The following is a 26,608-nucleotide window of genomic DNA, read 5'->3' on the forward strand; positions in this document are numbered from 1 at the left end:
TCACTTGCTACAACAGAACCAGTGCCTTGGTTATCTGACATCAGCTTGGAGTGCAATCGTGGGCCTGTAAAGGAGTAGAGGAAGGGAAGGGTTATGTAAGACATAGGTCTCAAAGTCAACAGAAATGGGTTTCAAGTTGCTGGGCTGACAATGTGAAGGAAGTTTCAGGGACAGGGTTAATGCTGCCTGCATGGCCAGTTCAACCAGCACCACCTTCTCGGAAGTACTTACCTCGAGTATCAGCTCAACTCTTCTGGTTTGGGTCTGTAAAATATCAAAGTCGTTTTGTAGTGGTGGCTGTTCTTACAAGGCAGATTACTGCAGTGTCGTGGAATTTGGCTCAAGCCTGGGAGCTACTTTGAGACTGTATTACTGTAGGGTTCCCTAACCTGAGCTTAGATCCTGTCACCACGATTACTCCATGTCTGTGAACAAATTACATCCCTTCTCTAAGCCTCAGTTTCCTCAGGTTTAAAGGGGATGCAATAATAGGACCTCTTTACAGTTTTGTGAGGATTATAGAAGACAATGCTTGAAAGCATTTGATCAGTTCTGGGCAGAGTCAGCTCTCAATAAACAGGAGTTATGACTATTTTATAAGCATATGTCTGCTCAAGTAGGCCCTTCTCTTTTCTCAACTTTCCTAATTTTTGCTGAAGGAGCCCCTGTCCAGGACTATAGGGATTGACCAGCTGGTAATGGGGATTGACCATCATCCCATTTCATTCAATTTCTGGGTAGCTCAGCCTTTATCCTAATGTGGTTACCTGGAGTGATTACTTCAGCAAACTGCCTCAGGTTTTTGGTAACAAAGAAGGCAGGATTATGGGTTGTTGACACCTTATTTGATATACTAAATAAGGAAGGTGAAGGTATTTGTTGAAGAACCACAAGGCTGGGTCCAGCACCTGGAAATAGCTGAGCCTTGCAAAGGACTCAAGTTACCACAAAAGTTTTCTGTTGAATGCAGAACAATGATGATCACTTATGTTCTCTAGATTTCTAAATCCATCTGTCATTTGACTGAGTGAATGTTTCTGATGTCAGGAAGAGAAAATATGTTACTTGTTAGAAAACTATTTACCATAGTATAAATGCAACAGAGAGAATTCAAGTTAACAAAAATAATGTATGTCTTAATATCATATGATTTCACTTATTTGTGGAGTATAAAAACAAAACAAAACAGCAGTAGACTCATAGACACCGAGAAGGGACTAGTGGTTACCAAGGGGGAGGGGTTTGGAGCAGGTGGGGGGGCGATAAAGGGGCACAACAATTTGCAATCACAGTATAAATTGATCACAGGGATAGTAGTACAGCATGGAGAATATAGTCAATGATTCTGTAACATCTTCCTATATTGATAGACTGTAACAGCATTAGAGGGGGTGAGGATTTAATAATACTGAATTACAGTGTTGTAGATTTGAAACCAACATAAGATTATATATCAATGATACTTTAATAAAAAATAATAATAATTTATGTTTTTAGATTCAAAGATTGGCCTTACTGTCTCCTTCCTATTAACTAATAGCTTAAATTTACAGATTTGGGCCTTAAAAAAAAAACTCAGCTGTGATCCATTAAATCCCACTTTATCCTCAGGAAATTGATCTATGTATGCATATTGACATAATCATCATATCCCAAACTAAATTCATTTCCACCTTTAAACTGTCTCTTCTTCCCAGGTACCCGTTTCTTCAGTGGTGTTGCCATTTTCTCATCTCCAAGCCTAGATCTGTTGGTTTGGCCTCGGGTCCCTCCGCCCCGGGAGCCACCTGGTCCTGCTGCTCCAACATGATCAAGCAGCCTGGTTAGGATTCTGGGCTCCATCATTAGACCCTCCAGGCTTTACCAGTTAAGCTCTGCGACAGGAAACCTATTAACCTCTCTGTGCCTCAATTTCCTCAACTATAAAATGGGAAAAATAACAGTTAATTCCTCATTAGAGTTGCTGTGGTAATTGAGATAATGTTCAGCACTGTGCTGGCACATAATAAATACTTGATTCAGTTCTACTAATTTTATTATTATTAAAAATAATCTAGGATGTATTCCCTCTTTCGATTTTTATTGTAACTTCTATTTTAGGCTCTTACCGTTTTTGACCTGGGTTACATATTCTGATGTCCAATTTTATCCTGCTTCCAAATTTCCCCCTCCTTACCCTGTCCTGTAGGGCTATGCCAGACTGGTATTCCTTAAATGCCATATAACCCTCCAGCTCAGAATCCACTCCCTAATACTAATGCCTTCCAATCCACACTCCTCTGGGCAGCTTCTAAGGCCCTCAAGAATTCACCCTGCTCAGAATCTGTCCAGATGAAGTGTAATGACTGAGGGGACAAGCTCTGGACTCCACCATTTCCTGTGTAATCTTAGGTAATAGTGTGCCTTTATTCATTTTAGAATGTAAACTCCCTGCTCAGGCTGTTTCTTCACTCTCAAGACATCTCTCCCTCCCTGTTGTCTTCCCAAGATGGCTTCTGAGTCTAGAGGGAGCTTACATATCTTCATAGCACCAGGGGCACAGACCTGAGGCTCCTCTTTGATCTTGGATATTCTGTCTCTGGTCCTGCTGTGTCCTGTGCTGGTCTGCTGATGTTCAGTTGGCCGCATCTTGTTCTCGGAATCTTGTGCATGGCTCTCCTTTCCCCTGCTGAAGTCCATGCTCCCTCCCCTGCAGTTTCCCTTAGCCTGACCTAGTCAGGAGCACCTGCTAATCTGCTGGATATTTTAGTACTTTTGTGTTGTGCTGGTTATAATGAAACTTTTGGTTCAGTTCCATGCCATAGGCTGTGGAAAACTGGAGCTATGTCAGATCTTCACATCCCATAGCAATTTCTAAAGTACCTGTGGGGTGGCCCCATATTGCTCTGCTGCTATGTTGGATATGGAGTTTCCCTGAGGATTTATGGTTTCCTAGGCTTTCCCTTGAGAAATGAGAAGAAAGGTCTTACATCAGGAGTTGTCCAAGTCCATCTGAATGTCTCTAGTGCCTTTACTCCTCCTCTCCTCAGCTCTGACCCCAGGTGGAGGTGGAAGGGTGGCAAGGTACTCATACCTCAAGTCCTAGTCCTGCCATGCTCTCTCCTTTCCTCTCCCTTCCAGGACCAGAAAGCTGGTAGCTCCCTTTCCACTTAGAAGGTCCTTCTCTTATGTCTTATCTCCTTATTTTGTGCTCCAGCTTCATGGCTTAGTGTTAAAGAATAAATGACCTAAAGGAACCAAATAGGAATCATCAAGAAGAGAAAAGATGTTGGGACTCATTCCAAAGGAATTATCTCAATTGCACCTGGGAAGCCCTTGCTTCCTGCCTCTGTTCATCTATTTTCTATCCATCCTATCCATACAAGGCATTTGCCTCACATTACCTTCAAGGAGTTCTTTAACTACTCCTTCCCACTCCAGTCAAAACCCATTTTGCCAAAAATATCTATGTAGCTGTGTAACCTCTCTCATTTATGCTCTGTGTCTGATTTCTCTAAGACATTCCATGAGTCTCTGAACTTTACACTGTCCATGCCAATTGTTCTCCAGTTGTTCTGTGTGCATTAATTTTTTTTAGGTTGTAAGCTTCCTGGGGAGAAAAGATGATGTGGCTCCCCACTAGATCTAGCACAGTGTTAAGCAGCCATTAAATATTGGACTGACTGGTTAACACTGGGGACGAACTACTCAAGGGAGGTGGTAAACTATCCATCCCTACCTTTGCCCTGGGTTAACATTTTTTGAGCCTCACCCTGCGAAAAGGCTCTATTTACATTATCTTATAAATTTCTCCCATCAATTTATGATGCAGGTACCATTATTATACCCATTACAGATGTGGGAACTGAGGTTTAGAGAAGTTAAGCAACTTCCCCAAGGTCATATGACAGTAAGGGGCAGTGTCAGGATTCAGACTCTGGTCTGTCGGACTCCAAATTCCATGAGCTTAAACTGCACAGCTGCCAGTGGTTGTTCAGTTGTCCAGCATGAAATTTGGTCACAGTTCTGTCTAGTTAGTTCTTCAGGGGGAGTGGGCATGAATTCAGGTTGCCAATGACTACACATTTGCTGTGCTCTTCAGGTTTATATTTTACTTTTCATTTACTCTGAGCAGCAGTACTTTGCTTCTTACCTGCACACTATTTTTCTCCTCAGGTCTCCCCAGAGCTGATTTTGTAGAACATAATTATCATCTCAAAACAAAACAAAACACAACAAAACAGATTAACAAAACAGAAATAGACACAAAGACGCTGAGAAGTGACTGGCAGTTGCCATGGGGGAGGGGTGGGAGGGTGGAAGAGGTGCAGGGGATAAAGAGGCACAAAATCTCAATCATAATATAAATTAGTCAAAGGATGAAAGTATAGCAAGAGAATATAGTCAATAGCTGTAACCAGTCTTTCTATGTTGACAGACAGTAACTATGCTAGTTGTGGTGAGCTTTTGATAATGTAGATCAAATGTCAAATCACTTGTTGTGTACTTGAAACCAATATAGTATTGTATATCAATTATATTTCAATAGAAAATGCTGTGAGTAATGCCGTATAGCTTAGTTTCATAATCTTAGTAACATTGGGGCCCAGAAGTTACTCTTATCAGGCGTAGGCAAGAGAAAGCAGTCATCATCAAAGAGGAATTCATCAGCTGAGGAACTGTCATGCACCAGAACTATCCATCATCTGATTCTATCCCCCTGTAGTTAATTTCTTTTGTGATTGTGAGAGAAATTTTTATTCAGAACTTGTAAGAAGGCAGTGTGACCCCAACATGGTTAGAAAGTCCTAGAAAATGTTTCAATTTAGCAGATCTTACTTTTTCTAATAGTTTTATAATAAGCATATATATGTTACATAATACATTACAACAATAAGTGTTTTAAAACAAATCGTTGGCTAATATGTAGCAGGGTACAGTAACTTTGAGTTGCCATGCGTTCTAGTTAAATCAACACTGTTATGAGTCTAGGAGGTCAGCTCAAACCAAAAGTGGCCACGGGTCCTTCCCAAACTGAAAACCTCAAAGGGAATTGGGCTAGAGGGCAAGTTGCAGGTTCAAGTCACTATAGGGTGGATCTTCTTAATACTTAAAATGTGGCTAATATATTGGCTTTCTACTAAAATAATGCAAAAAATTCACTGCCTCTGTGGTTACTTATCCCTGTCACTACCCACCAGATGTCTGCGTGAGAGATGGAGGAAGCAGCAGGACTGACTGGAGTTCTTAAAAACATGTAGAGTCATAGCTGTGTTCTAAGGGTTCTGGATGATTCTCTCTCTTTGAGTTTATGACCAAAGGCACAGGCTTGCATGACAGGAGCTTTTGTTTTTTGCATGTCATTGTACTATTTTTCACTGGGGCTACCCTGTTCTTTACCAGGAAGCCAGCAGTACAGGATTTATTATATTGAAAGGGTATGAGAAAGATTTGGCTCCAAATAGTTAAACACCCACAATAAGAGATCTTTGTTCAGTTCCAGTGTTCATAGAGTACCAGGTGCTGGGAATACAATGGTAAGATACTGTCCATGCCCTCAAGAAGCTTCAATCTGGAGTGAGAAGACAGAATAGAAAACAGATTATAATAAAATATGGTATGTGCAATATGGATGACATTTATAAGGTGCTATGGCAATACAGAAGGGTAACACATCCCAGTATGAAAGGGTAAGAGGATTAGAAGCAAGGAATGCTTTTCAAAGATAAGCTTTGAAAGTCTAGTAGGAGTTGTGTGAACAAGACTGAGATGGTATGAGAGTAAGTAAAAGGGGTGGTATCAAGAGCCTTAACAATGAGACACTACAAATAAAGTAATGGAGGCATGAAGAAGTTATCATCTACTTGGGGACCTATGTATAGTTCCATGGATCTGGGATGCTAAGTAAGGGGAGGAGGTATGGTGTAGGGGATGAGTCTTGTGAGATAAGGAATGTCAGATTCTGGTTTTATGAAGAGTTATACAGTATGTATAATAAATATTAATATAGAAAGAAAATCAGACAAAAAAATAAGACAATGGGTCTGAATGAAAGTAGCTCCAGGAGAGGCTCTGGGAGCCAGAATAGATGGCTTGAGCCATCTCACAGAGGATTTGACCCTCTTATTCTTCAAGCTAAAATTTGTGTTTCCAGTTTAGCCAGTTTTATTTGCCAGTCCCATTCCAGTGTTTGGTTATTTACAGAAGGAAAAGGAAAAAATAAGTGAATGTAGAGAAAGGAGAGGGAGGTTACAAAATGGATATTTGAATGTCTCTCCATCTGGATGTCTAACAGACATCCCAAAATCAGCATATCCAACCTGAACTCCTGACCTACCCCCCGCATTTGTACCACCTGTAGCCTCCTCCATCTCAGTTGACACCAGCTCCAACTTTCCAGTTGCTTAGGCCTAAAGTCTTGGAGCCCATCCTTCACTCATGTCCTTCTATAATATCCCATACCCAGTCCACTAGGAAATTCTGTTGGCTCTGCCTTCAGAATATACCCCAAATCCCACCATTTTTCAACATCTCTAGCTGAATCCATATCATCTCTCATCTTTATTACCACAACAGCCTTCCAAAAAGTCTTCCTGCTTTTACTCTTGACCTTTTACAGTCTATTCTCCTCACAATGTCCAGAGGGATCCTTTAAAAATGTGAGTCAAATAATATCACTGAAAACCCTGCACAGTTCCCTTTTTCTCCCAGATTAAAAATAAAAATTCTTACAGTGAATTGCTTTAGGAGATTTGCCCTGGCTATTCTCTCTGCCTGAAATACTCTTTCTCTAGTAATCTGCTTGGCTAACTCTGTCACCTCCTTAGGTCTTTGCTAAAATGTCACCATTTGGAGAGAGTGACCCTATCTACCCTATTTAGTATTATAACCTGCTACCATCATCCCCATGCACTCCTAATTCCTCCTACCCTATTTTTTTCTACAGTCCTTATTTATTCTAATATAACATATAATTTATTTATTATCTTTATTGTTTAATTTCTTCCCTCCAACTGCTAGGCTGCAAATTCCACAAGAGATTATTTGGTTTATGACACATCCTGCTTAGAACACTTAAGTGTTGAATGAATTAATGAATGAATGAATGAATGAATGGATAGTCTCAATTTAAAGTTTCACTTTATGTTATTCCTATTTCCCATTCTTAACATATCTCTGAAGCTGGTATTGAGAAACAGAATAATAAGTCACATGCATCTTAATTCTAAGGACTGATGAAAGGGAAAATGAAAGTCACCCTATGGAATGACCTTTTTATCACTTTAATGCCTTTTTTTGTTGTCCTGAAGTTTTAAATGAATAAATATACCAGATTTTTTCCCCTGAGTTTTGTATATATGTATGTGCTCTTTAAGGTCTTTCCTACCACGAGGATTATAAACATATTCCTTTATACTTGTTCTAATGCTCATATAATTTAGTTTTGCTTTGTTTTTTAAGCTTAGGTCTGGTCTTTAATCCATTTGGAATTTATGCTTGTGACTTGTGAGAAGTAGGGAGCTAACATTACTTTTCATCAATGATTAGCCAGGTGATTGCAAATTATGTACTGAATAGTCCAGCCTTTCCTCACTGATTTGAAACACCATCTTATCACCCATTCTACTCTTGAATTCTTTGTCCCTTCAATCTATTTGTATATTCTGGCACCAATATCAAATTATTTTTAACTGCTATGACTTTATTATATTTTGATTTTCTGGTGGTAATCTCTGATCTTAACATTACAATTCACTATTTATTACTAATTTTAGCCTAAATGAAACATATATCTATTCATGTGACAATTTTTAAATGCATCATGCACTGGAAATAAAAATATGCTAGCTGGACTCAGTTGTCCAAATATAAATTCAGTGGATTGAGGTCTAGACTCTGCTTTTTTAATTGAGTTTTTTTGAGGGGAAGGGTGTTGGCAAAGTTTTTTTTCCTCTTAAGTATTGGTTAAGTTGCTAATGTATCCATAAATAAGAACATCAGCTTTGCTAACTTTTCTAAAATAACAAGTCTAAATATGAAGTCAGAGGTTGGGGTTCTAATGAAGAAAACCTTAAAATATGGACAAAAGATAGGGAATGAGGAAAGCAGAATGTGGTGTAATATCCTAAAAATGATTCTTACTACAATTTATTTCCTAGCCTTAGTGTGCCAATTAGGTTGCAAATGACTTTTCACATAAATATTAGGGCAAGGTTTTTCCTCTCCCTCTATTAAACTTACTTTGAGGGTTACATACCAAGTCATGCCCAGCAAAGCATCACCACATCCTAGGAAGATCCTGTGTGTATGTGCTCCTGATCACATTTAACTGCATGTTTCTACTCCCTTAGATTAGCTGGAAACTGCAATCAGGGATATGGTTCAGGTATATTCGGTAAAGCCAGGAGTAACACCAGAAAGTCTCCCATTTTTACCCAGGCCAAGGCAGTTGAATTCTAAAAACTCATAAACAAGTGTCTTTAAAACTTCAATGCTTCCCCTTACCCCCACCTCCCCCTGCCCCCGAGTAATTAAAGGAATTTTGACATCTGTACATGGTAGTCTCAATACTAATATTCAAATAGAATTTGAGTGTCAGATTGAACCTCTATCCAACAACTATTTACTGAACATCTACAGTGTTGGGATAGAAAATAACCTAGAAAAATTCCTTCCCTCTGTCAAGAAACTGATTCTTCCTAACCAAGTGCTTTATGTCATTGTCCAAGAAAGGTAAGAGAGAGCTTTAGAACTAAACTATGGATTGACCATTTGTTTATAAACTTTTGTTTAACTATGTAATTATTGATATACAAGGAAACCTCAGCCTAAAGCTAACTGTGAGTTTCATAATTTCTGCTTTACATATTCTCCTGCTCTCTTTAAACATCAAATCCAAATGTGATTAGCCAGGATTCATGACCCACCTTGTCAGCCTAATGCTATGTTATATCCCCTTCATTACTGCAGTCAAAAAGCTTAGTTTAGTTTTAATGTCACTAGACATTATTGGATAGTCCCTATGATTAAAAATTCACCTTAATAACTAGTTCTTCTCTTATTTCCCACACTCTCCAAAGAGCACAAGCTTCCCTTACACAGGGAAAGCATGGTTGGTTGCACTGGGGGCTGCCATATGGGAGTGTCTTCCAGATGTCATATGGGATGGCTCCCAGAGTAGGCATGGGTTGTTTGAAGTTGGGCTTGGGATCACAAAATATACGGAATAAACAAGGACTTCAAGGTCTGAGACCACTGAGAGAGAAGATCAGGCTGTGTCTAGGCACTGGGACACACATCACAAGGCAACTTCCTAACATCAACTAAGGAGGATTAAACCTTCAGAAAGATGAAAAATGGATATTCAGTGATAAATCCAGAAAACACATAAGGAAGTGACAGCACTAGCTTTTGAAGAGCATATCCTAGAAGAGTTGTTCTTAGCCTTGTTTTCAAATCCTTACAAGTATGACACTGTTTTTGAGACCCTGATAGAGATTCAAAATCACAAATTCTCTTCCTTCCTTAACTGGTTTTTCTGGTCTAAAAAGAAGTACTATCACTAACAAGGAGAAGTCCTTTTATTACATTTCATAACTACCCCAGAGCTCCATACTAGAATTTTGGAACAAAAATATTCAGAGGTGAGATGAAGAGGCAAAAATGATTGTCCAACTTCAGTTCTCCACCTGGGCAACATCTCTGGCTGCTGCTGATTACTGTTATGAAACTGAGATCCAGCGCTAGTCCATACTGAGTGCTGCCTGAAGGCACAGAGTCAGTGTTGCTGACAAAACTTCTAAGTGCTCTAATGAGTGAAGCTTGAGAAATGAATAATTCCTTAACTGAGTATGATGCATGTGTAGGGTTAGAGGTGGAGGGCACACTTAATCTGGTAATCACTTGCAGAAAATGCGGGTAATTTCTCTGGGGAGAACAAGCCCAGTTACTCATAATGCGCCATACTGGATAGTGCTCAATGCAGCAGGCACCACTGCACTACTAATTTAGGTCGGGCACACATCCACATTCTCCTGACAATCCCCACCCCACCACCTCCTTCCTCCCCACCACAAAAGTGATGAAATAATAATGGTTGATGGCACCGTCTAATGGGTAGCATAATGGAAAGTGTACCCTGGGTTTTGGAGTCATTTTAGGTCCATCTCTTCAATGCTCTGCTCCTCAAAGTTGGAGGTGGACTGTGGTGAATTTAGAAACAGGAAACCCAAGGCAGCCTTTTCCCCTTCTGATCATAATCCTGCCAGTTATTTAGTACCTGGAGCATCTCTTGCCTTGCCAGATGCCTAGCTGTAGTAAACCCATTGTTTGCCAGGACTTATTCATGACCATAACTGAGAACTTCCACAGAAAGGCTCCTGCAGTCTCAGGGAAGCTGAAGTTAAGACAACCCTTTATTCAGCTTGTCGTCCCCTGGCCTTCTCTTTTTGCCTTCCTCTAACAGCCGACACTGCCCTTCTATGTGCTATTTTTGTGTTTGTTCCTCAGTTTTATGTTAATCGTCTTTCATATTCACTCATTTATGCAAAGTTAATAAAAATAATTAGGGAAAAATTGTGTCTTATTAAGTCCATCAAGATGTTGACATTGATAGTACTTGTAGAATCCCAATGTGTTGTTTCAAGGACTGCAGACTAACAAGAAATACTAAAATGGTATACTTAGTATCTATCACCAAAGCCACTAACCTTTGAGATGTGAACTTTTTTGAAGTATGAGTTAGATGACAAATAAAGGCTCAAATTTTAAGAGTGAATACCTAAGATATTTCATTGATCTCACAAGTCTCACTAGGAAAGATAGTCTGTTTAAAGGGAATAATCAAGTAGAGTTTAATGAAGATACTGATTAAAAGGGGGTGAGCAGGGCTAGGGGAAACTAAGTCAAGATGGTCATACCTCAGCAGTGTCCAGATCTTTCTGCAATGATGGAAATGTTCTACATCTATATTGTCTAGTACTGTATCCATTAGCCACTATTGAGCTATTGAGCACTTAAAATGTGGTTAATGCAACTAAGCCACTCAATTCTTAAATTTAATCTCAATTAATTTAAGTTTAAATAGCCACACATAGCTAATGGCTATTGTATTAAACAGTGCAGCTCAGAAACAGCAGAGCCATTACAACTCCTAGGCTTGATTAAATAAGAAGGAACAATTATTGGAGCCTGGAGTGTTGCAGAATTCAAGTTGTTTTTAATAGAGGAGAACAACATGACAGGAGCTGTGTGACAGAATGTAGCTACTGCCAACTTTTGGACTGGTAGGGGAAATGCTGGGAATACTGACTCACTCTTCCTGACCATCCCCCTCTTGTGCCTCTGAACAGTGGAACACACCAGAAACTAGAGGACAAGAAAACTTAATGCAGTTCATAAAGATCAGCTATCTGGAGCACAGAACACAGTGAAAGATGGAGAGTAGATCTGGAGCAAAACGTATCATTATCATGCTGTGTACAAAATGAGTTGAGACAACAAATCTGTGGTTTATTAGCAGTTTTAAATCTAAATAAATATGAACCTCTTTCATGTTCTGCCCTGGATAATAGTACTAATGAAAAATTTAAAAAAAAGGAAGGAGCGGGAGTAGTAGTAGTATCTATACCCAGAGTCAAATCCTGTTTGTGGAAATCTTTTATTGTCTACTTTAGTGGGTCCTGAATATATAAAAACGTCTAGTCCTTACTACCCAGCACGTAAGGAAGAAAGGTCTAATGTCACTGTATGGGGATTGAAGTAGGTGCCAAAGGAAAAGCAGTTCCCACCACCACCAAGGAGCAGAAGCTGTTGCTCTTCAGGAAGGAGAATGCTGCTATGATTGTGTAACATTAATGGCCACGGCACACATGTTGTGTCAATCTGATACTCAGAACTCAATCCTGCAGTCAAATCAATAACAGTCACGCCAAGAACTGAGGAGGAATGAATCCAGATCCCTCCCACCAGCAGAAGCTTCCCATTGAGCACATGAGCTGTGTGGGCGTATCTTGGGGTAATGGGAGGCTGGATTACTACTGATTCCCAGAGGAATCCACCAGAGATTGGTTTCAGAAAGAGCACAGAGCTCAGTGGCTCTTCAGAAGCACCTAGACCTCCTGCAATGAGGGCTCCCCCTTGCCAGCTGCAGGCACTGTGGGAATGCCGTCCTTCAGGTGCTTCCCCCTCCACTGGGATCCTGACCCAAGTCATTGTCCCCACATGCAGGAAATGCCAGTCACTCAGTACAGGATCCACCACACTTCGACCCCCATACACAAACAAATATTTCTGATTCTCATAAGACATGTTTGTTGTTGAATGTCGCCAACGTGACAAAATAGAATCTGCTTCTGGGCCGGCCTTTGTTACTGTTATGTTTAGGTCCTCAATGCTATTACCACTGTCACTCTTACACAAACGAAGTTGAAGTATCCCCAAGGATGGAGTTACTGGGGACAGTCGGCCTCCTAGAACCAGAACCTGAGTATCTGAAAGTCTTGTCATGGTGTGATAAAGGCGTCCATCCCACGGAGCTCCGGTCCCCCAATTGCGTATCTGACTGCCTTTCCATTTAAAGTCACAGTATCTTGACAGCAAATGAAACGTGCTCACTCGACAATGCCGCCCCTCCTCCTCCCCAAATCCTCCTGTACTGAGAATAATTTCTGGGCTCAAAAGGACAGAAGCGTGGCCATATCTCTTAAGGTCTGGGTCCTGGCGGGCACTAGTGACCACACTGGCAGGAAAGGCACCTGAAGGGGAAGCGGGATCTACCCGATGAAACACCTGTGAGCGAGGAAACACCAGAGTTTGGGAGAATGCACTGCCCCTAGACGCGGCTAAAATGAAATAGTGGGAGCACTTCAGATGCCATTCTTCAAACTCATCAAAAGGTTCAAGATTTTCCACTCGCCGGCATTCTTCCTCGGGAAGAAAGCGGCGATAGAATTCATTCATGTCCAGGGCACTACAAGCAGTCCAGCCAGCCCGAAGGAAGCGATGCTGCTGGGCCTCCACATCGGGAAAGCGGTCCAGGCCATGCAGGGGAGAATTTAGCTGCCGAAAATGTTGCTGCATGAATTGGCCAAAGGCGTCATGCGGCCTCATCTGCTCGTAGATCACGAAAAGGGCATTAGGGAAACGCTGGGCTGTCCAGGCGATGAGGGCGGCGGCATTATCCGCCTCAAGGTAAGTCAGCACAGCCTCAGCCAGGAGCAGAGTGGGTGCGGCCGGATCAAGTCCCGCGGCGGCCAGGGCCTGGTCCAGTCGCTGGAGCTGCCGCAGGTCCAGGCCCAGGATGCGGTAGTCCAAGCTCGCAAAGCAGAGCGCTGACTCGGGATCCCCCGTCTGGAAAGGCCCAGTTAACGCGGACAGTTCCGGCGTATCTCCAATCCTTTCCGCTTTGCGCCGCGCCACATCCGGATAATCTACTTCCCACACTGCAGTCCGGGTCAGGAGGCCCGCAGCTTTCAAGCGAAAATACAGCGAGTCCGAACCCGCGCCCAGCGACAGGATCTGCGCGCGAGACGCGCCACTGACCGCGCACGTCCGTTCTAAGAAGGTGTGAACGCAGTGGCGTATGGCGCGCGCGCGGACGTAGTAACCGCGGTGGATGAGCGGCGCGCGGCGCACGGTCCCCGGAACCAGCAAGGCGGCGAAGGGGTCGTGCACGTACCCACGCGCGGCCAGGGAACTCTTGCTGAGGGCGCTGCTGTCGTTGGTACTCTGTATCGCCCCTGCCCGCCGCTGGCGGCTCCGTGGGCCCATAGCCAGGAGAGGGTCAGGACAGCGGGAGGCTACGCTTTCGTTCTATAGCACCCGCCTCATACATTTAAGAGCAGAAGTCACCTCACTTCCGTGACCTCCCCTCCGCCGGCGAATCTGATGCGTCACTTCCGGAGAATGCACCTCGCCAATCGGAACTGAGGAAGGTTTAGCTTGTGCTCAAGTTCGACTGTGATTTGACTCTTCTCGGAGGACCGCGTTTTTGCCGGAAGACTCCTCGCCGCTGTTTATTGTGGAGCCTTGAATTGTGTCGGGGAAGCGCGGGTTGTCATTTTTCTACAAGCCTTTACGTCCGAAGGGAAAATTTATCTTAACTTCTCATAGCAGACTAACATCTTGGAGAGGTGAGTCTGTGGGGACTGACACCCAGACCTCCTTGGATGACAGGGTCCTCATTAAGTTGTCTCGTAAGGCCAAAGCAGGGTTAGAACCACTGACCTTGATGGACAAGGAGAAGAGGTCGTTTGTTGGATCCTCATTAACTAGTACTTAGGAATTTACTTAATGCTTTCATCCTTACAAAAGAGATGCCATTTAAATCTGCGGACAAGTCAGTGAGGCCAGGTGCAAAGTGAAGAAACTGCAGAGGTGGTGATTCACCCAGTAAACTACCCCACAGATACATACTATATCGATTCCCTTGTATTAACCAGCTCTGTGCAAAGCTGACAATAAGTAAACCACTCAGCCTCTGTTTCTCAGCTATAGAATGACATTCTCCTCCACTTTCAGAGTTCTGTGATACTAGGGTAGTGTTGAGTATGTCCACAGAAGAGAGATTATTCCCTCTGATACAGTCTGAGTTTTGTTGGAGGTTTAAAATAACCATCGAGTTTCTAAATTGGGTGTTTGGGAGTAATCAGTAGGAAAGCTCTTCCAGAGATATTTATGAGACTTGTAATTTTATTAATTGGTATCTGGTGACTGACGCGGGGGAAGAAGGAAATCGGGATGACTATAAGGTTACCTTGAAGTAGTACAGCATAGCTGTTAAGAGCATGAGTTTTGGAGTCCAGCCAATTTGGATTTGGATATTGGAACTCAAGAGTTTGAGTCAGGATAAAGGTTTGATTATTTAAAAGTATAATTAAGATTTGGTGTTTAAGACTTCGTAATGACCTCAGGTAAAGCAATTTCTGTAGCAATAAGGACAGAATCCATATTTTAGTGAATGGAAAAATAAGTAAATGGAGACAGCCGGTCTAAATTATGCTTTCAAGGAGCTTAGCTCAGAAGGAAAATGTGGATAAAAGAGTTTTTGTTTTTTGTGTTTTTTGGATACTGTACATGCATGTTGATCCCCTGAGAGAAATTGGCCAGTGGAGAGAGAGGTTGGAGGAACAGAAAAGTCAGATTAACTTGGGAAATACTGCCTTTTTGGTAAAGACCAGATCAGGAAAAGTGATTCAAGGAGAGAGAGAATGGAGCAAAATCTGTGATTTGGGTGCCTTATGATTGTTTTCTGCTTATTATATTTAATCTGTTTATTTTTATGGGGATAATAATACTTCATGGGTTGTAGTGAGGATTGAGTAAAATAACCATCTAAGACACTTAGCACAGTGCATAGCTCATAGATGCTTAATAAATAGTAACAAATGTTATTATTCTGAGTTCCTTTTTTAGCATGAAAAAAACTTATCTGAGAAGCAGGAGATTGGTTCTGGCTCTGCCCTAGAAATATAGCAACAAACATAAAAAAATCTTAACTCCATGTGTTGCCTTTGGCTCCTCATCCCCACTCCAGCTTCTTCTGGCCCATCCAAACCCAGCACAGAAAGGTTGAATTTGGTAGGCATGATATTGTTGATAGCAGTATCTTAGTCATGGATGAGTAAATCATTTCTTTTTTAATGTGTAGACTGTGCCTGTTTGGGTGGCTCCCAAATTTCCATTCGTTAACATTGTAGCCAGTGGGTCAGTAAATATACTCACAACTAGTTAAAGGTAGTCTGGAGGGTGGTTTGAACGTGGCACAAAATAAGATCAGAAGGATGGAAAATACAGATGAAAAGCTAGCCACCTTTCAGATTTGTTACCTCCAAAGTGCTTTTTTAGGCTTCCTATTACCTGAACATTAAGTTCTTCCCTCTAGTAATTCATAAAAAAAGCTGTTTTGTGAATTTTTTAAATGATTTATTTTATAAACAATTCTTTTAAATATGTTAATTTAATTTTATTATTTCAAAAAGTAATTAAGTATTTTATGCTTGTAAAACCTTCAAATTCTACAAAACTATATAAGGTAAATAAAAGTAAAATTCTCTCCCCTGACCTTTGCTACTTCTAACCAGCCATCTAAAGGCAGCAGTTTCTATGTATCCTTCCATATGTGTTTTTTTTTTTGTTATCATTAATCTACACTTAGATGAAGAACATTATGTTTACTGGGCTCCCCCCTTCACCAAGTCCCCCCCACATACCCCTTCACAGTCACTGTTCATCAGCGTAGCAAGATGCTGTAAAATCACTTCATGTCTTCTCTGTGTTGTACAGCCTTCCCTGTGCCCCACACACATTATACATGCTAATTGTAATGCCCCCTTTCTTTTTCCCTGCCCTTGTCCCTTCCTTCCCACCCATCCTCCCCAGTCCCTTTCCCTTTGGTAACTATTAGTCCATTCTTGGGTTCTGTGATTCTGCTGCTGTTTTGTTCCTTCAGTTTTCCTTAGGTCTTATACTGCACATATGAGTGAAATCACTTGGTACTTGTCTTTCTCTGCCTTGCTTATTTCACTGAGCATAATACCCTCTAGCTCCATCCATGTTGTTGCAAATGGTAGGATCTGTTTTTTTCTTATGGCTGAGTAATATTCCATTGTGTATATGTACCACCTCTTCTTTATCCATTCATCTACGGATGTACATTTAGGTTGCTTACATTTCTTGGCTATTGTAAATAGTGCTGCGATAAACATAGGGGTGCATCTGTCTTTTTCAGACTGGGCTGCTGCATTCGTAGGGTAAATTCCTAAAGTGGAATTCCTGGGTGAAATGGTATTTCTATTTGGAGCTTTTTGAGGAACCTCCATACTGCTTTCCATAATGGTTGAACTAGTTTACATTCCCACCAGCAGTGTAGGAGGGTTCCCCCTTCTCCACAACCTCACCAGCATTTGCTGTTGTTTGTCTTTTGAATGGTGGCAATCCTTACTGGTGTAAGGTGATATCTCATTGTGGTTTTAATCTGCATTTCTCTGATGACAAGCGATGTGGAGCATCTTTTCTTGTGTCTGTTGGCCATCTGAATTTCTTCTTTAGAGAACTGTCTTTTCAGCTCCTCTGCCCATTTTTTAATTGGATTATTTGCCTTTTATTTGTTGAGGTGCGTGAGCTCATTATATATTTTGGATGTCAGCCCTTTATCGGATCTGTCATTTATGAATATATTCTCCCATACTCTAGGATACCTTTGTTCTATTGATGGTGTCCTTTGCTGTACATAAACTCTATAGCTTGATATAGTCCCACTTGTTCATTTTTGCTTTTGTTTCCCTTGCCCAGGGAGATATGTTCATGAAGAAGTCACTCATGTTTATGTCCATGAGATTTTTGCCTATGTTTTTTTCTAAGAGTTTTATGGTTTCCTGACTTACATTCAGGTCTTTGATCCATTTCGAATTTACTTCTGTGTGTGGGGTTAGACAGTGATCCAGTTTCATTCTCTTACATGTAGCTGTCCAGTTTTGCCAGCACCATCTGTTGAAGAGACTGTCATTTCCCCATTGTATGTCCATGGCTCCTTTACCATATATTAATTGGCCATATATGTTTGGGTTAATGTTTGGCATCTCTATTCTGTTTCACTGGTCTGTGGCTCTGTTCTTGTGCCAATACCAGATTGTCTTGATTACTGTGGCTTTGTAGTAGAGCTTGAGGTTGGGGAGTGAGATCCCCCCCACTTTATTCTTCCTTCTCAGGATTGCTTTGGCTATCCAGGGTCTTTGGTGGTTCCATATGAATTTTTGAACTATTTGTTTCGGTTCATTGAAGAATGCTGTTGGTAATTTGACAGGGATTGCATCGAATCTGTATATTGCTTTGGGCAGGATGGCCATTTTGACGATATTAATTCTTCCTAGCCATGAGCATGGGATGAGCTTCCATTTGTTAGTGTCCTCTTTAATTTCTCTTAAGAGTGTCTTGTAGTTTTCAGGGTATAGGTCTTTCACTTCCTTGGTTAGGTTTATTCCTAGGTATTTTATTCTTTTTAATGCTATTGTGAATGGAATTGTTTTCCTGATTTCGCTTTCTATTAGTTCATTGTTGGTGTATAAGAAAGCCACAGATTTCTGTGTGTTAATTTTGTATCCTGCAACTTTGCTGAATTCTGATATTAGTTCTAGTAGTTTTGGAGTGGAGTCTTTAGGGTTTTTTATGTACAATATCATGTCATCTGCAAATAGTGACAGTTTCACTTCTACTTTACCAATCTGGATTCCTTGTATTTCTTTGTTTTGTCTGATTGCCGTGACTAGGACCTCCAGTACTATGTTGAATAACAGTGGAGAGAATGGGCATCCCTGTTTTGTTCCCGATCTCAGAGGAAAAGCTTTCAGCCTCTCTCTGTTCAGTATGATGTTAGCTGTGGGTTTATCATATATGGCCTTTATTATGTTGAGGTACTTGCCCTCTATACCCATTTTGTTGAGAGTTTTTATCATGAGTGGATGTTGAATTTTGTCGAATGCTTTTTCAGCATCTATGGAGATGATCATGTGGTTTTTGTCCTTCTTTTTGTTGGTTTGGTGGATGATGTTGATGGATTATAGAATGTTGTATCATTCTTGCATCCCTGGGATGAATCCCACTTGGTCATGGTGTATGATCCTCTTGATGTATTTTTGAATTCAGTTTGCCAATATTTTTTTTTTGAGAGGGCATCTCTCATATTTATTGATCAAATGGTTGTTAACAACAATAAAATTCAGTATAGGGAGGTCAATGCTCAATGTACAATCATTAATCCATCTCAAGTCTAATTCTTGTCAGTCTCCAATCTTCTGAAGCATAACGAACAAGTTCTTACATGGTGAACAAATTCTTACATAGTGAATAAATTCTTACATGGTGAACAGTACAAGGGCATTCATCACAGAAACTTTCGGTTTTGATCACGCAGTTTGACCTATAAACAATCAGGTCAAATATGAATATTCGTTTGATTTTTGTACTTGATTTATATGTCGATCCCACATTTCTCCCTCTATTATTATTATTATTTTTATTTTTAATAAAATGCTGAAGTGGTAGGTAGATGCAAGATAAAGATAGAAAACATAGTTTAGTGCTGTAAGAGGGCAAATGTAGATGATCAGATGATTAGGTGTGTGCCTATGGACTAAGTATTAATCCAGGCTAGACAAGGGCAGCAAAACATCCACGGATGCAGAAGATTTCTCTCAAAGCAGGGGGGGTGAGGTTCTGAGCCTCACCTCTGTTGATCCCCAAATTCTCACCTGATGGCCCCCCTGCGACTGTGCCTCTCTTAGGTTGTTCCTCCCTTGAGGAATCTTACCCGTCTCTGGCTAACCAGTCATCTTCCAGGGCCATACAGGGAAATGTAAAGTTGGTAAGTGAGAGAGAAGCCATATTGTTTGAAAAGGTTAGCTTTTTACTTCTTTGCAGATTTATGCCCTGTGGCTTCTATGCCCAGCACTTGTCTTGAGGTATCTTTACCACCTGGAGGAATTATGATACTCGGTAAATTCGATATGAGGCACGAATTCTATTTAAGGGTTGTAATTAGGAAGAAAGAAGAAAAGCTACAGATGTAGCATATGGAAGGAAACATGGGAGGATTGATTATTTCTTTGACATATCTTCTTGTAGAGTACCTTAAGTATGTATAGGTTTTAAACTACTAACTAATTTGCACACACATATTAACATAATAGGAATACGGTGACATAAACAAAGCAAATCTATAATTACCATCCATCTCCAGTGAAGCCAAGAAAACGATTTAGGCACCCTAGGCATTTGTGAACATTTGTCTATGATATGATGGATATTGTCCAACTGTACTTGAACAGTCTGAGAGAAATCAGACAAATTAAAGCAGCCCATTTCTGGGATCTGTTCACATCCCATATGTTCTTTTAACTGTAGATAGTCTATAGTCATAAGATTTTGGAGTGCTACACCTTGCACCCCTCCCAACTCCTGGTTGAGTTCCAACAGTACAGATCCGGTCAATTCGTTGTCTCACTGTATGCACATGCCAGCCTAGACATCTCCCTCCTCATTCCTATGGCAAGTCCAGGAGACGGTGGGCTGGATGCAGCCACAACCGCAGCATAGTCCGGATCCCTGTGGAGGCTTTTTGATGATCATCCCCCGGCACAAGTCCTCCAGAGAGTGCTGATGCCAGAAGCTCCTCCTCATATCATATCTTAGTTCATTTTCTGGGTATCCAAGCTAGGCCTTGATCTTCTGCATAGAAACAAACAGACCCTTTGCCCACACTTTGACATGCCCTCTATACCATTGTGCAGAACTCATTGGAGGTCAGCACACAGTAACTGCTTTTTTTTTTTTTTTTATTAAGAGAAAGGAATATTATCAGAAAAGAGTACCTCCATAGCTGATCATCTGACACCCTTTAAGTGATCAACATTAAGGATATTTAAAGCATGCATTGATCTTTGATTTACCAATAGTTTTATCCTATCAAGGAGTAATCCCCCTTTCTTTCTTTCTTTCTTTTTTTTTTTTAATTTTTAATCTATACTTACATGAAGAATACTATGTTTACTATGCTCTCCCCTATATCAGGTCCCCCGTAACAACCACATTACGGTTACTGTCCATCAGCTTACCAAAATGTTGTAGAGTCACTACTTGTCCTCTCTGTGTTGTGCAGCCCACCCTCCCCTTTCTCCCTCCCCCCCATGCATGCTAATCTTAATACCCCCCTTCTTCTTCCCCCCCCTTATCCCTCCCTGCCCACCCATCCTCCCCAGTTCCTTTCCCTTTGGTACCTGTTGGTCCATTTTTGGGTTCTGTAATTCCGCTGCTGTTTTGTTCCTTCAGTTTTTCCTTTGTTCCTATACTCCTCAGATGAGTCAAATCATTTGGTATTTCTCTTTCTGCGCTTGGCTTATTTCACTGAGCATAATATTCTCCAGCTCCATCCATGTTGCTGCAAATGGTTGGATTTTTCCACTTCTTATGGCTGAGTAGTATTCCATTGTGTATATGTACCACATTTTCTTTATCCATTCATCTACCGATGGACATTTAGGTTGCTTCCAATTCTTGGCTATTGTAAATAGTGCTGCGATAAACATAGGGGTGCATCTGTCTTTCTCAAACTTGATTGCTGCGTTCTTAGGGTAAATTCCTAGGAGTGGAATTCCTGGGTCAAATGGTAGGTCTGTTTTGAGCATTTTGATGAACCTCCATACTGCTTTCCACAATGGTTGAACTAATTTACATTCCCACCAGCAGTGTAGGAGGGTTCCCCTTTCTCCACAGCCTCACCAACATTTGTTGTTGTTTATCTTTTGGATGGCAGCTATCCTTACTGGTGTGAGGTGATACCTCATTGTAGTTTTAATTTGCATTTCTCTGATAATTAGCAATGTGGAGCATCTTTTCATGTGTCTCTTGGCCATCTGTATTTCTTTTTTAGAGAACTGTCTGTTCAGTTCCTCTGCCCATTTTTTAATTGGGTTATTTGTTTTTTGTTTGTTGAGGCGTGTGAGCTCTTTATATATTCTGGATGTCAAGCCTTTATCGGATCTGTCATTTTCAAATATATTCTCCCATACTGTAGGGTTCCTTTTTGTTCTATTGATGGTGTCTTTCGCTGTACAGAAGCTTTTCAGCTTAATGTAGTCCCACTTGCTCATTTTTGCTGTTGTTTTCCTTGCCCGGGGAGATATGTTCAAGAAGAGATCACTCATGTTTATGTCTAAGAGGTTTTTGCCTATGTTTTTTTCCAAGCATTTAATGGTTTCATGACTTACATTCAGGTCTTTGATCCATTTTGAGTTTACCTTTGTATATGGGGTTAGACAATGGTCCAGTTTCATTCTCCTACATGTAGCTGTCCAGTTTTGCCAGCACCATCTGTTGAAGAGACTGTCATTTCCCCATTGTATGTCCATGGCTCCTTTATCAAATATTAATTGTCCATATATGTTTGGGTTAATGTCTGGAGTCTCTAATCTGTTCCACTGGTCTGTGGCTCTGTTCTTGTGCCAGTACCAAATTGTCTTGATTACTATGGCTTTGTAGTAGAGCTTGAAGTTGGGGAGTGAGATCCCCCCTACTTTATTCTTCTTTTTCAGGATTGCTTTGGCTATTCGGGGTCTTTGGTGTTTCCATATGAATTTTTGAATTATTTGTTCCAATTCATTGAAGAATGTTGCTGGTAATTTGAGAGGGATTGCATCAAATCTGTATATTGCTTTGGGCAGGATGGCCATTTTGACGATATTAATTCTTCCTAGTCATGAGCATGGGATGAGTTTCCATTTATTAGTGTCCCCTTTAATTTCTCTTAAGAGTGACTTGTAGTTTTCAGAGTATAAGTCTTTCACTTCTTTGGTTAGGTTTATTCCTAGGTATTTTATTCTCTTTGATGCAATGGTGAATGGAATTGTTTTCCTGATTTCTCTTTCTATCGATTCATTGTTAGTGTATAGGAAAGCTACAGATTTCTGTGTGTTAATTTTGTATCCTGCAACTTTGCTGTATTCCGATATCAGTTCTAGTAGTTTTGGAGTGGAGTCTTTAGGGTTTTTTATGTACGGTATCATATCATCTGCAAATAGTGACAGTTTGACTTCTTCTTTACCAATCTGGATTCCTTGTATTTCTTTGTTTTGTCTGATTGCCATGGCTAGGACCTCCAGTACTATGTTAAATAACAGTGGGAAGAGTGGGCATCCCTGTCTGGTTCCCGATCTCAGAGGAAATGCTTTCAGCTTCTCGCTGTTCAGTATAATGCTGGCTGTGGGTTTATCATATATGGCCTTTATTATGTTGAGGTACGTGCCCTCTATTCCCATTTTGATGAGAGTTTTTATCATGAATGGATGTTGAATTTTGTCAAATGCTTTTTCAGCATCTATGGAGATGATCATGTGGTTTTTGTCTTTCCTTTTGTTGATGTGGTGGATGATGTTGATGGATTTTCGAATGTTGTACCATCCTTGCATCCGTGGGATGAATCCCATTTGGTCATGGTGTATGATCCTTTTGATATACTGTTGAATTCTGTTTGCTAATATTTTATTGTGTATTTTTGCATCTATGTTCATCAGGGATATTGGTTTGTAGTTTTCTTTTCTGGTGGGGTCTTTGCCTGGTTTTGGTATTAGGGTGATGTTGGCTTCATAGAATGAGTTTGGAAGTATTCCCTCCTCTTCTATTTTTTGGAAAACTTTAAGGAGAATGGGTATTATGTCTTCTCTGTATGTCTGATAAAATTCAGAAGTAAATCCATCTGACCCGGGGGTTTTGTTCTTGGGTAATTTTTTGATTACCGATTCAATTTCGTTGCTGGTAATTGGTCTGTTTAGATTTTCTGTTTCTTTCTCGGTCAGTCTTGGAAGGTTGTATTTTTCTAGGAAGTTGTCCATTTCTCCTAGGTTTTCCAGCTTGATAGCATATAGGTTTTCATAGTATTCTCTAATAATTCTTTGTATTTCTGTGGGGTCCGTCGTGATTTCTCCTTTCTCATTTCTGATTCTGTCGATGTGTGTTGATTCTCTTTTTCTCTTAATAAGTCTAGCTAGAGGTTTATCTATCTTGTTTATTTTCTCAAAGAACCAGCTCTTGGTTTCATTGATTTTTTTCTATTGTTTTATTCTTCTCAATTTTGTTTATTTCTTCTCTGATCTTTATTATATCCCTCCGTCTGCTGACCTTAGGCCTCATTTGTTCTTCTTTTTCCTATTTCGATAATTGTGACATTAGACTATTCATTTGGGATTATTCTTCCTTCTTTAAATATGCCTGGATTGCTATATACTGTCCTCTTAAGACTGCTTTTGCTGCATCCCACAGAAGTTGGGGCTTTGTGTTGTTATTGTCATTTGTTTCCATATATTGCTGGATCTCCATTTTAATTTGGTTGTTGATCCATTGATCATTTAGGAGCATGTTGGTAAGCCCCCATGTGTTTGTGGGCCTTTTTGCTTTCTTTGTACAATTTATTTCTAGTTTTATACCTTTGTGGTCTGAAAAGCTGTTTGGTAGGATTTCAATCTTTTGGAATTTACTGAGGCTCTTTTTGTGGCCTAGTATGTGGTCTATTCTGGAGAATGTTCCATGTACACTTGAGAAGAATGTGTATCCTGTTGCTTTTGGGTGTAGAGTTCTATAGATGTCTGTTGGGTCCATTGTTCTAGTGTGTTTTTCAGTGACTCTGTCTCCTTACTTATTTTCTGTCTGGTGGATCTGTCCTTTGGAGTGAGCAGTGTGTTAAAGTCTCCCAAAATGAATGCATTGCATTCTATTTCCTCCTTTAATTCTGTTAGTATTTGTTTCACATATATCCGGTGCTCCTGTATTGGGTACATATATGTTTATAATGGTTATATCCTCTTGTTAGACTGAGCCCTTTATCATTACATAGTGTCCTTCTTTGTCTCTTGTTACTTTCTTTGTTTTGAAGTCTATTTTGTCTGATACTAGTGTTGCAACAACTGCTTTTTTCTCCCTATTGTTTGCATGAAATATCTTTTTCCATCCCTTGACTTTTAATCTGTGCATGTCTTTGAGTTTGTGGTAAGTCTCTTGTAAGCAGCATATAGATGGGTCTTGCTTTTCTATCCATTCTATTACTGTGTGTCTTTTGATTGGTGCATTCAGTCCATTTACATTTAGGGTGATTATTGAAAGATATGTACTTATTGCCATTGCAGGCTTTAGATTCGTGGTTACCAAAGGTTCAAGGTTAGCTTCTTTACTACCTTACTGTCTTACTTAACTAACTTATTGAGCTATTATAAATGCAGCCTGATGATTATTTCTCTCCCTTTTTATTCCTCCTCCTCTATTCTTCATATGTTGGGTCTTTGTTCTGTGCTCTTTTTAGGAGTGCTCCCATCTAGAGCAGTCCCTCTAAAATACCCTGTAGAGCTGGTTTGTGGGAGTCAAATTCCCTCAACTTTTGCTTGTCTGGGAATTGTTTAATCCCTCCTACATATTTAAATGATAATCATGCTGGATACAGTATCCTTGATTCAAGGCCCTTCCTTTTCATTGCATTAAATATATCATGCCATTCTCTTCTGTCCTGTAAGGTTTCTGTTGAGAAGTCTGATGATAGCCTGATGGGTTTTCCTTTGTAGGTGACCTTTTCTCTCTCTCTCGCTGCCTTTAATACTCTGTTCCTGTCCTTGATCTTTGCCATTTTAATTATTATGTGTTTTGGTGTTGTCCTCTTTGGGTCCTTTCTGTTGGGAGTTCTGTGGACTTCCGTAGTCTGAGCAAGTATTTCCTCCCCCAGTTTGGGGAAGTTCTCAGCAATTATTTCTTCAAAGACACTTTCTATCCCTTTTTCTCTCTCTTCTTCTGGTACCCCTATAATGCGGATATTGTTCCTTTTGGATTGGTCACACAGTTCTCTTAATATTGTTTCATTCCTGGAGATCCTTTTATCTCTCTCTGTGTCAGCTTCTATGCGTTCCTGTTCTCTGGTTTCTATTCCATCAATGGCCTCTTGCATCTTATCCATTCTGCTTATAAATCCTTCCAGGGATTGTTTCACTTCTGTGATCTCCCTCTGGACATCATCCCTTAGCTCTTGTATATTTCTCTGCATCTCCGTCAGCATGTTTATGATTTTTATTTTGAATTCTTTTTCAGGAAGACTGGATAGGTCTATCTCCTCAGGTGTTGAGTCTGTGATTTTTGTCTGTCTCAGATTCTACCTTTTCATGGCGATAGAGATAGTTTGCAGAGCTGGAGCGAGTGACGGCTAGGAGAATGTCCCTTCTTGTTGGTTTGCGGCCTTCCTCTCCTGGGAGAACAGTGACTTCTAGCGGCTTGTGCTGGGCAGCTGCGTGCAGACGGGGCCTCTTATTCTTGCCTGGCCGCTATGGAATTTAGCTCCGCAGTTGCTGTGGGCATGGCCTGCCTCGGGCTGCTGCTCCGATATGGCAGAGCAGCATCAGAGGGGAAACAGCCAGGAGGCTGTTTATCTCCGTGAGGGTCCTCCGAGCCGCCCTGCTGCACAGGGAGTTAGGGTGCCCAGAGTTCCCCAGGATTCCCAGCTGCTTGGCTAAGTGTCCCAGGACGCTTCCGTCCAGCTCTGGGGTCCCTCTCCCTTAAAGACTTTCAAAAAGCACTCGCTTTTCTTTGTCCCCAGGGCGCCGGCTGCGGGGACCCACTCACAGGTCTTACTGTCCTGTTTCCCTAGTTTCCAGCACCCCGCGCACGCACTGGGTCTGCGCTCTGGTGAGGATGGCTAGGGCTGGGTGTTTAGCAGTCCTGGGCTCCCTCTCCCTCACTGCTCTGACTCCTCCCCTCCCTCCCGGAGCTGGAGTGAGGGGCGCTCGGGTCCCACCGGGCTGCAGCTTTTATCTTACCCCCTTCGCGAGGTGCTGGGTTCTCGCAGGTGTGGATGTAGTCTGGCTGTTGTCCTGTGTCTTCTGGTCTCTCTTTTAGGGAGAGTTGTATTTGTTGTATTTTCAAAAATATATGTGGTTTTGGGAGGAGATTTCCGTTGCTCTACTCACGCTGCCATCTTGGCTTGCTCTCTCCCCATATGTGTTTTAAGAATAAAGATTGTAAATAGATGATTTTGTGTGTATACATACATACATACATACATGCTTTGCTCATAAATATCTTTCTGAACAATATATTTTGCAATTTACTT

The 26,608-nt window shown here is 41.0% G+C and overlaps 2 protein-coding genes across 7 annotated transcripts in view; one reads left to right on the forward strand and one right to left on the reverse strand.

Annotated features, from left to right (window-relative positions):
• Positions 1-11,469: 11,469 nt before the first annotated feature.
• Positions 11,470-13,749, reverse strand: LCMT2 (leucine carboxyl methyltransferase 2). The gene has a single exon (XM_017643207.3). The coding sequence runs from the start codon at positions 13,747-13,749 to the stop codon at positions 11,689-11,691; it is 2,061 nt and encodes a 686-aa protein (XP_017498696.1). The 3' UTR covers positions 11,470-11,688.
• A 224-nt stretch (positions 13,750-13,973) lies between these two features.
• The window catches only part of MAPDA (N6-Methyl-AMP deaminase), a 36,313-nt gene continuing 23,678 nt past the window's right edge, over positions 13,974-26,608 (forward strand). For 4 of the 6 annotated variants that reach the window (XM_073211712.1, XM_073211713.1, XM_073211715.1 and 1 more), the window contains exon 1: positions 13,976-14,111. The gene's annotated coding sequence lies outside the window, so the exon portion shown is untranslated. Of the gene's footprint in view, positions 14,112-26,608 lie in introns of all 6 variants that reach the window. The other 2 variants (XM_073211714.1, XM_017665239.3) reach the window with 2 other exon arrangements.

The sequence above is a fragment of the Manis javanica genome, chromosome 8 (genome assembly GCF_040802235.1).
Source record: "Manis javanica isolate MJ-LG chromosome 8, MJ_LKY, whole genome shotgun sequence".
NCBI lineage: Eukaryota > Metazoa > Chordata > Mammalia > Pholidota > Manidae > Manis > Manis javanica.

Excerpts from the sequence above, each read along its gene's own strand:
- LCMT2 (XM_017643207.3), bottom strand. The coding sequence starts at position 13,749 with ATGGGCCCACGGAGCCGCCAGCGGCGGGCAGGGGCGATACAGAGTACC.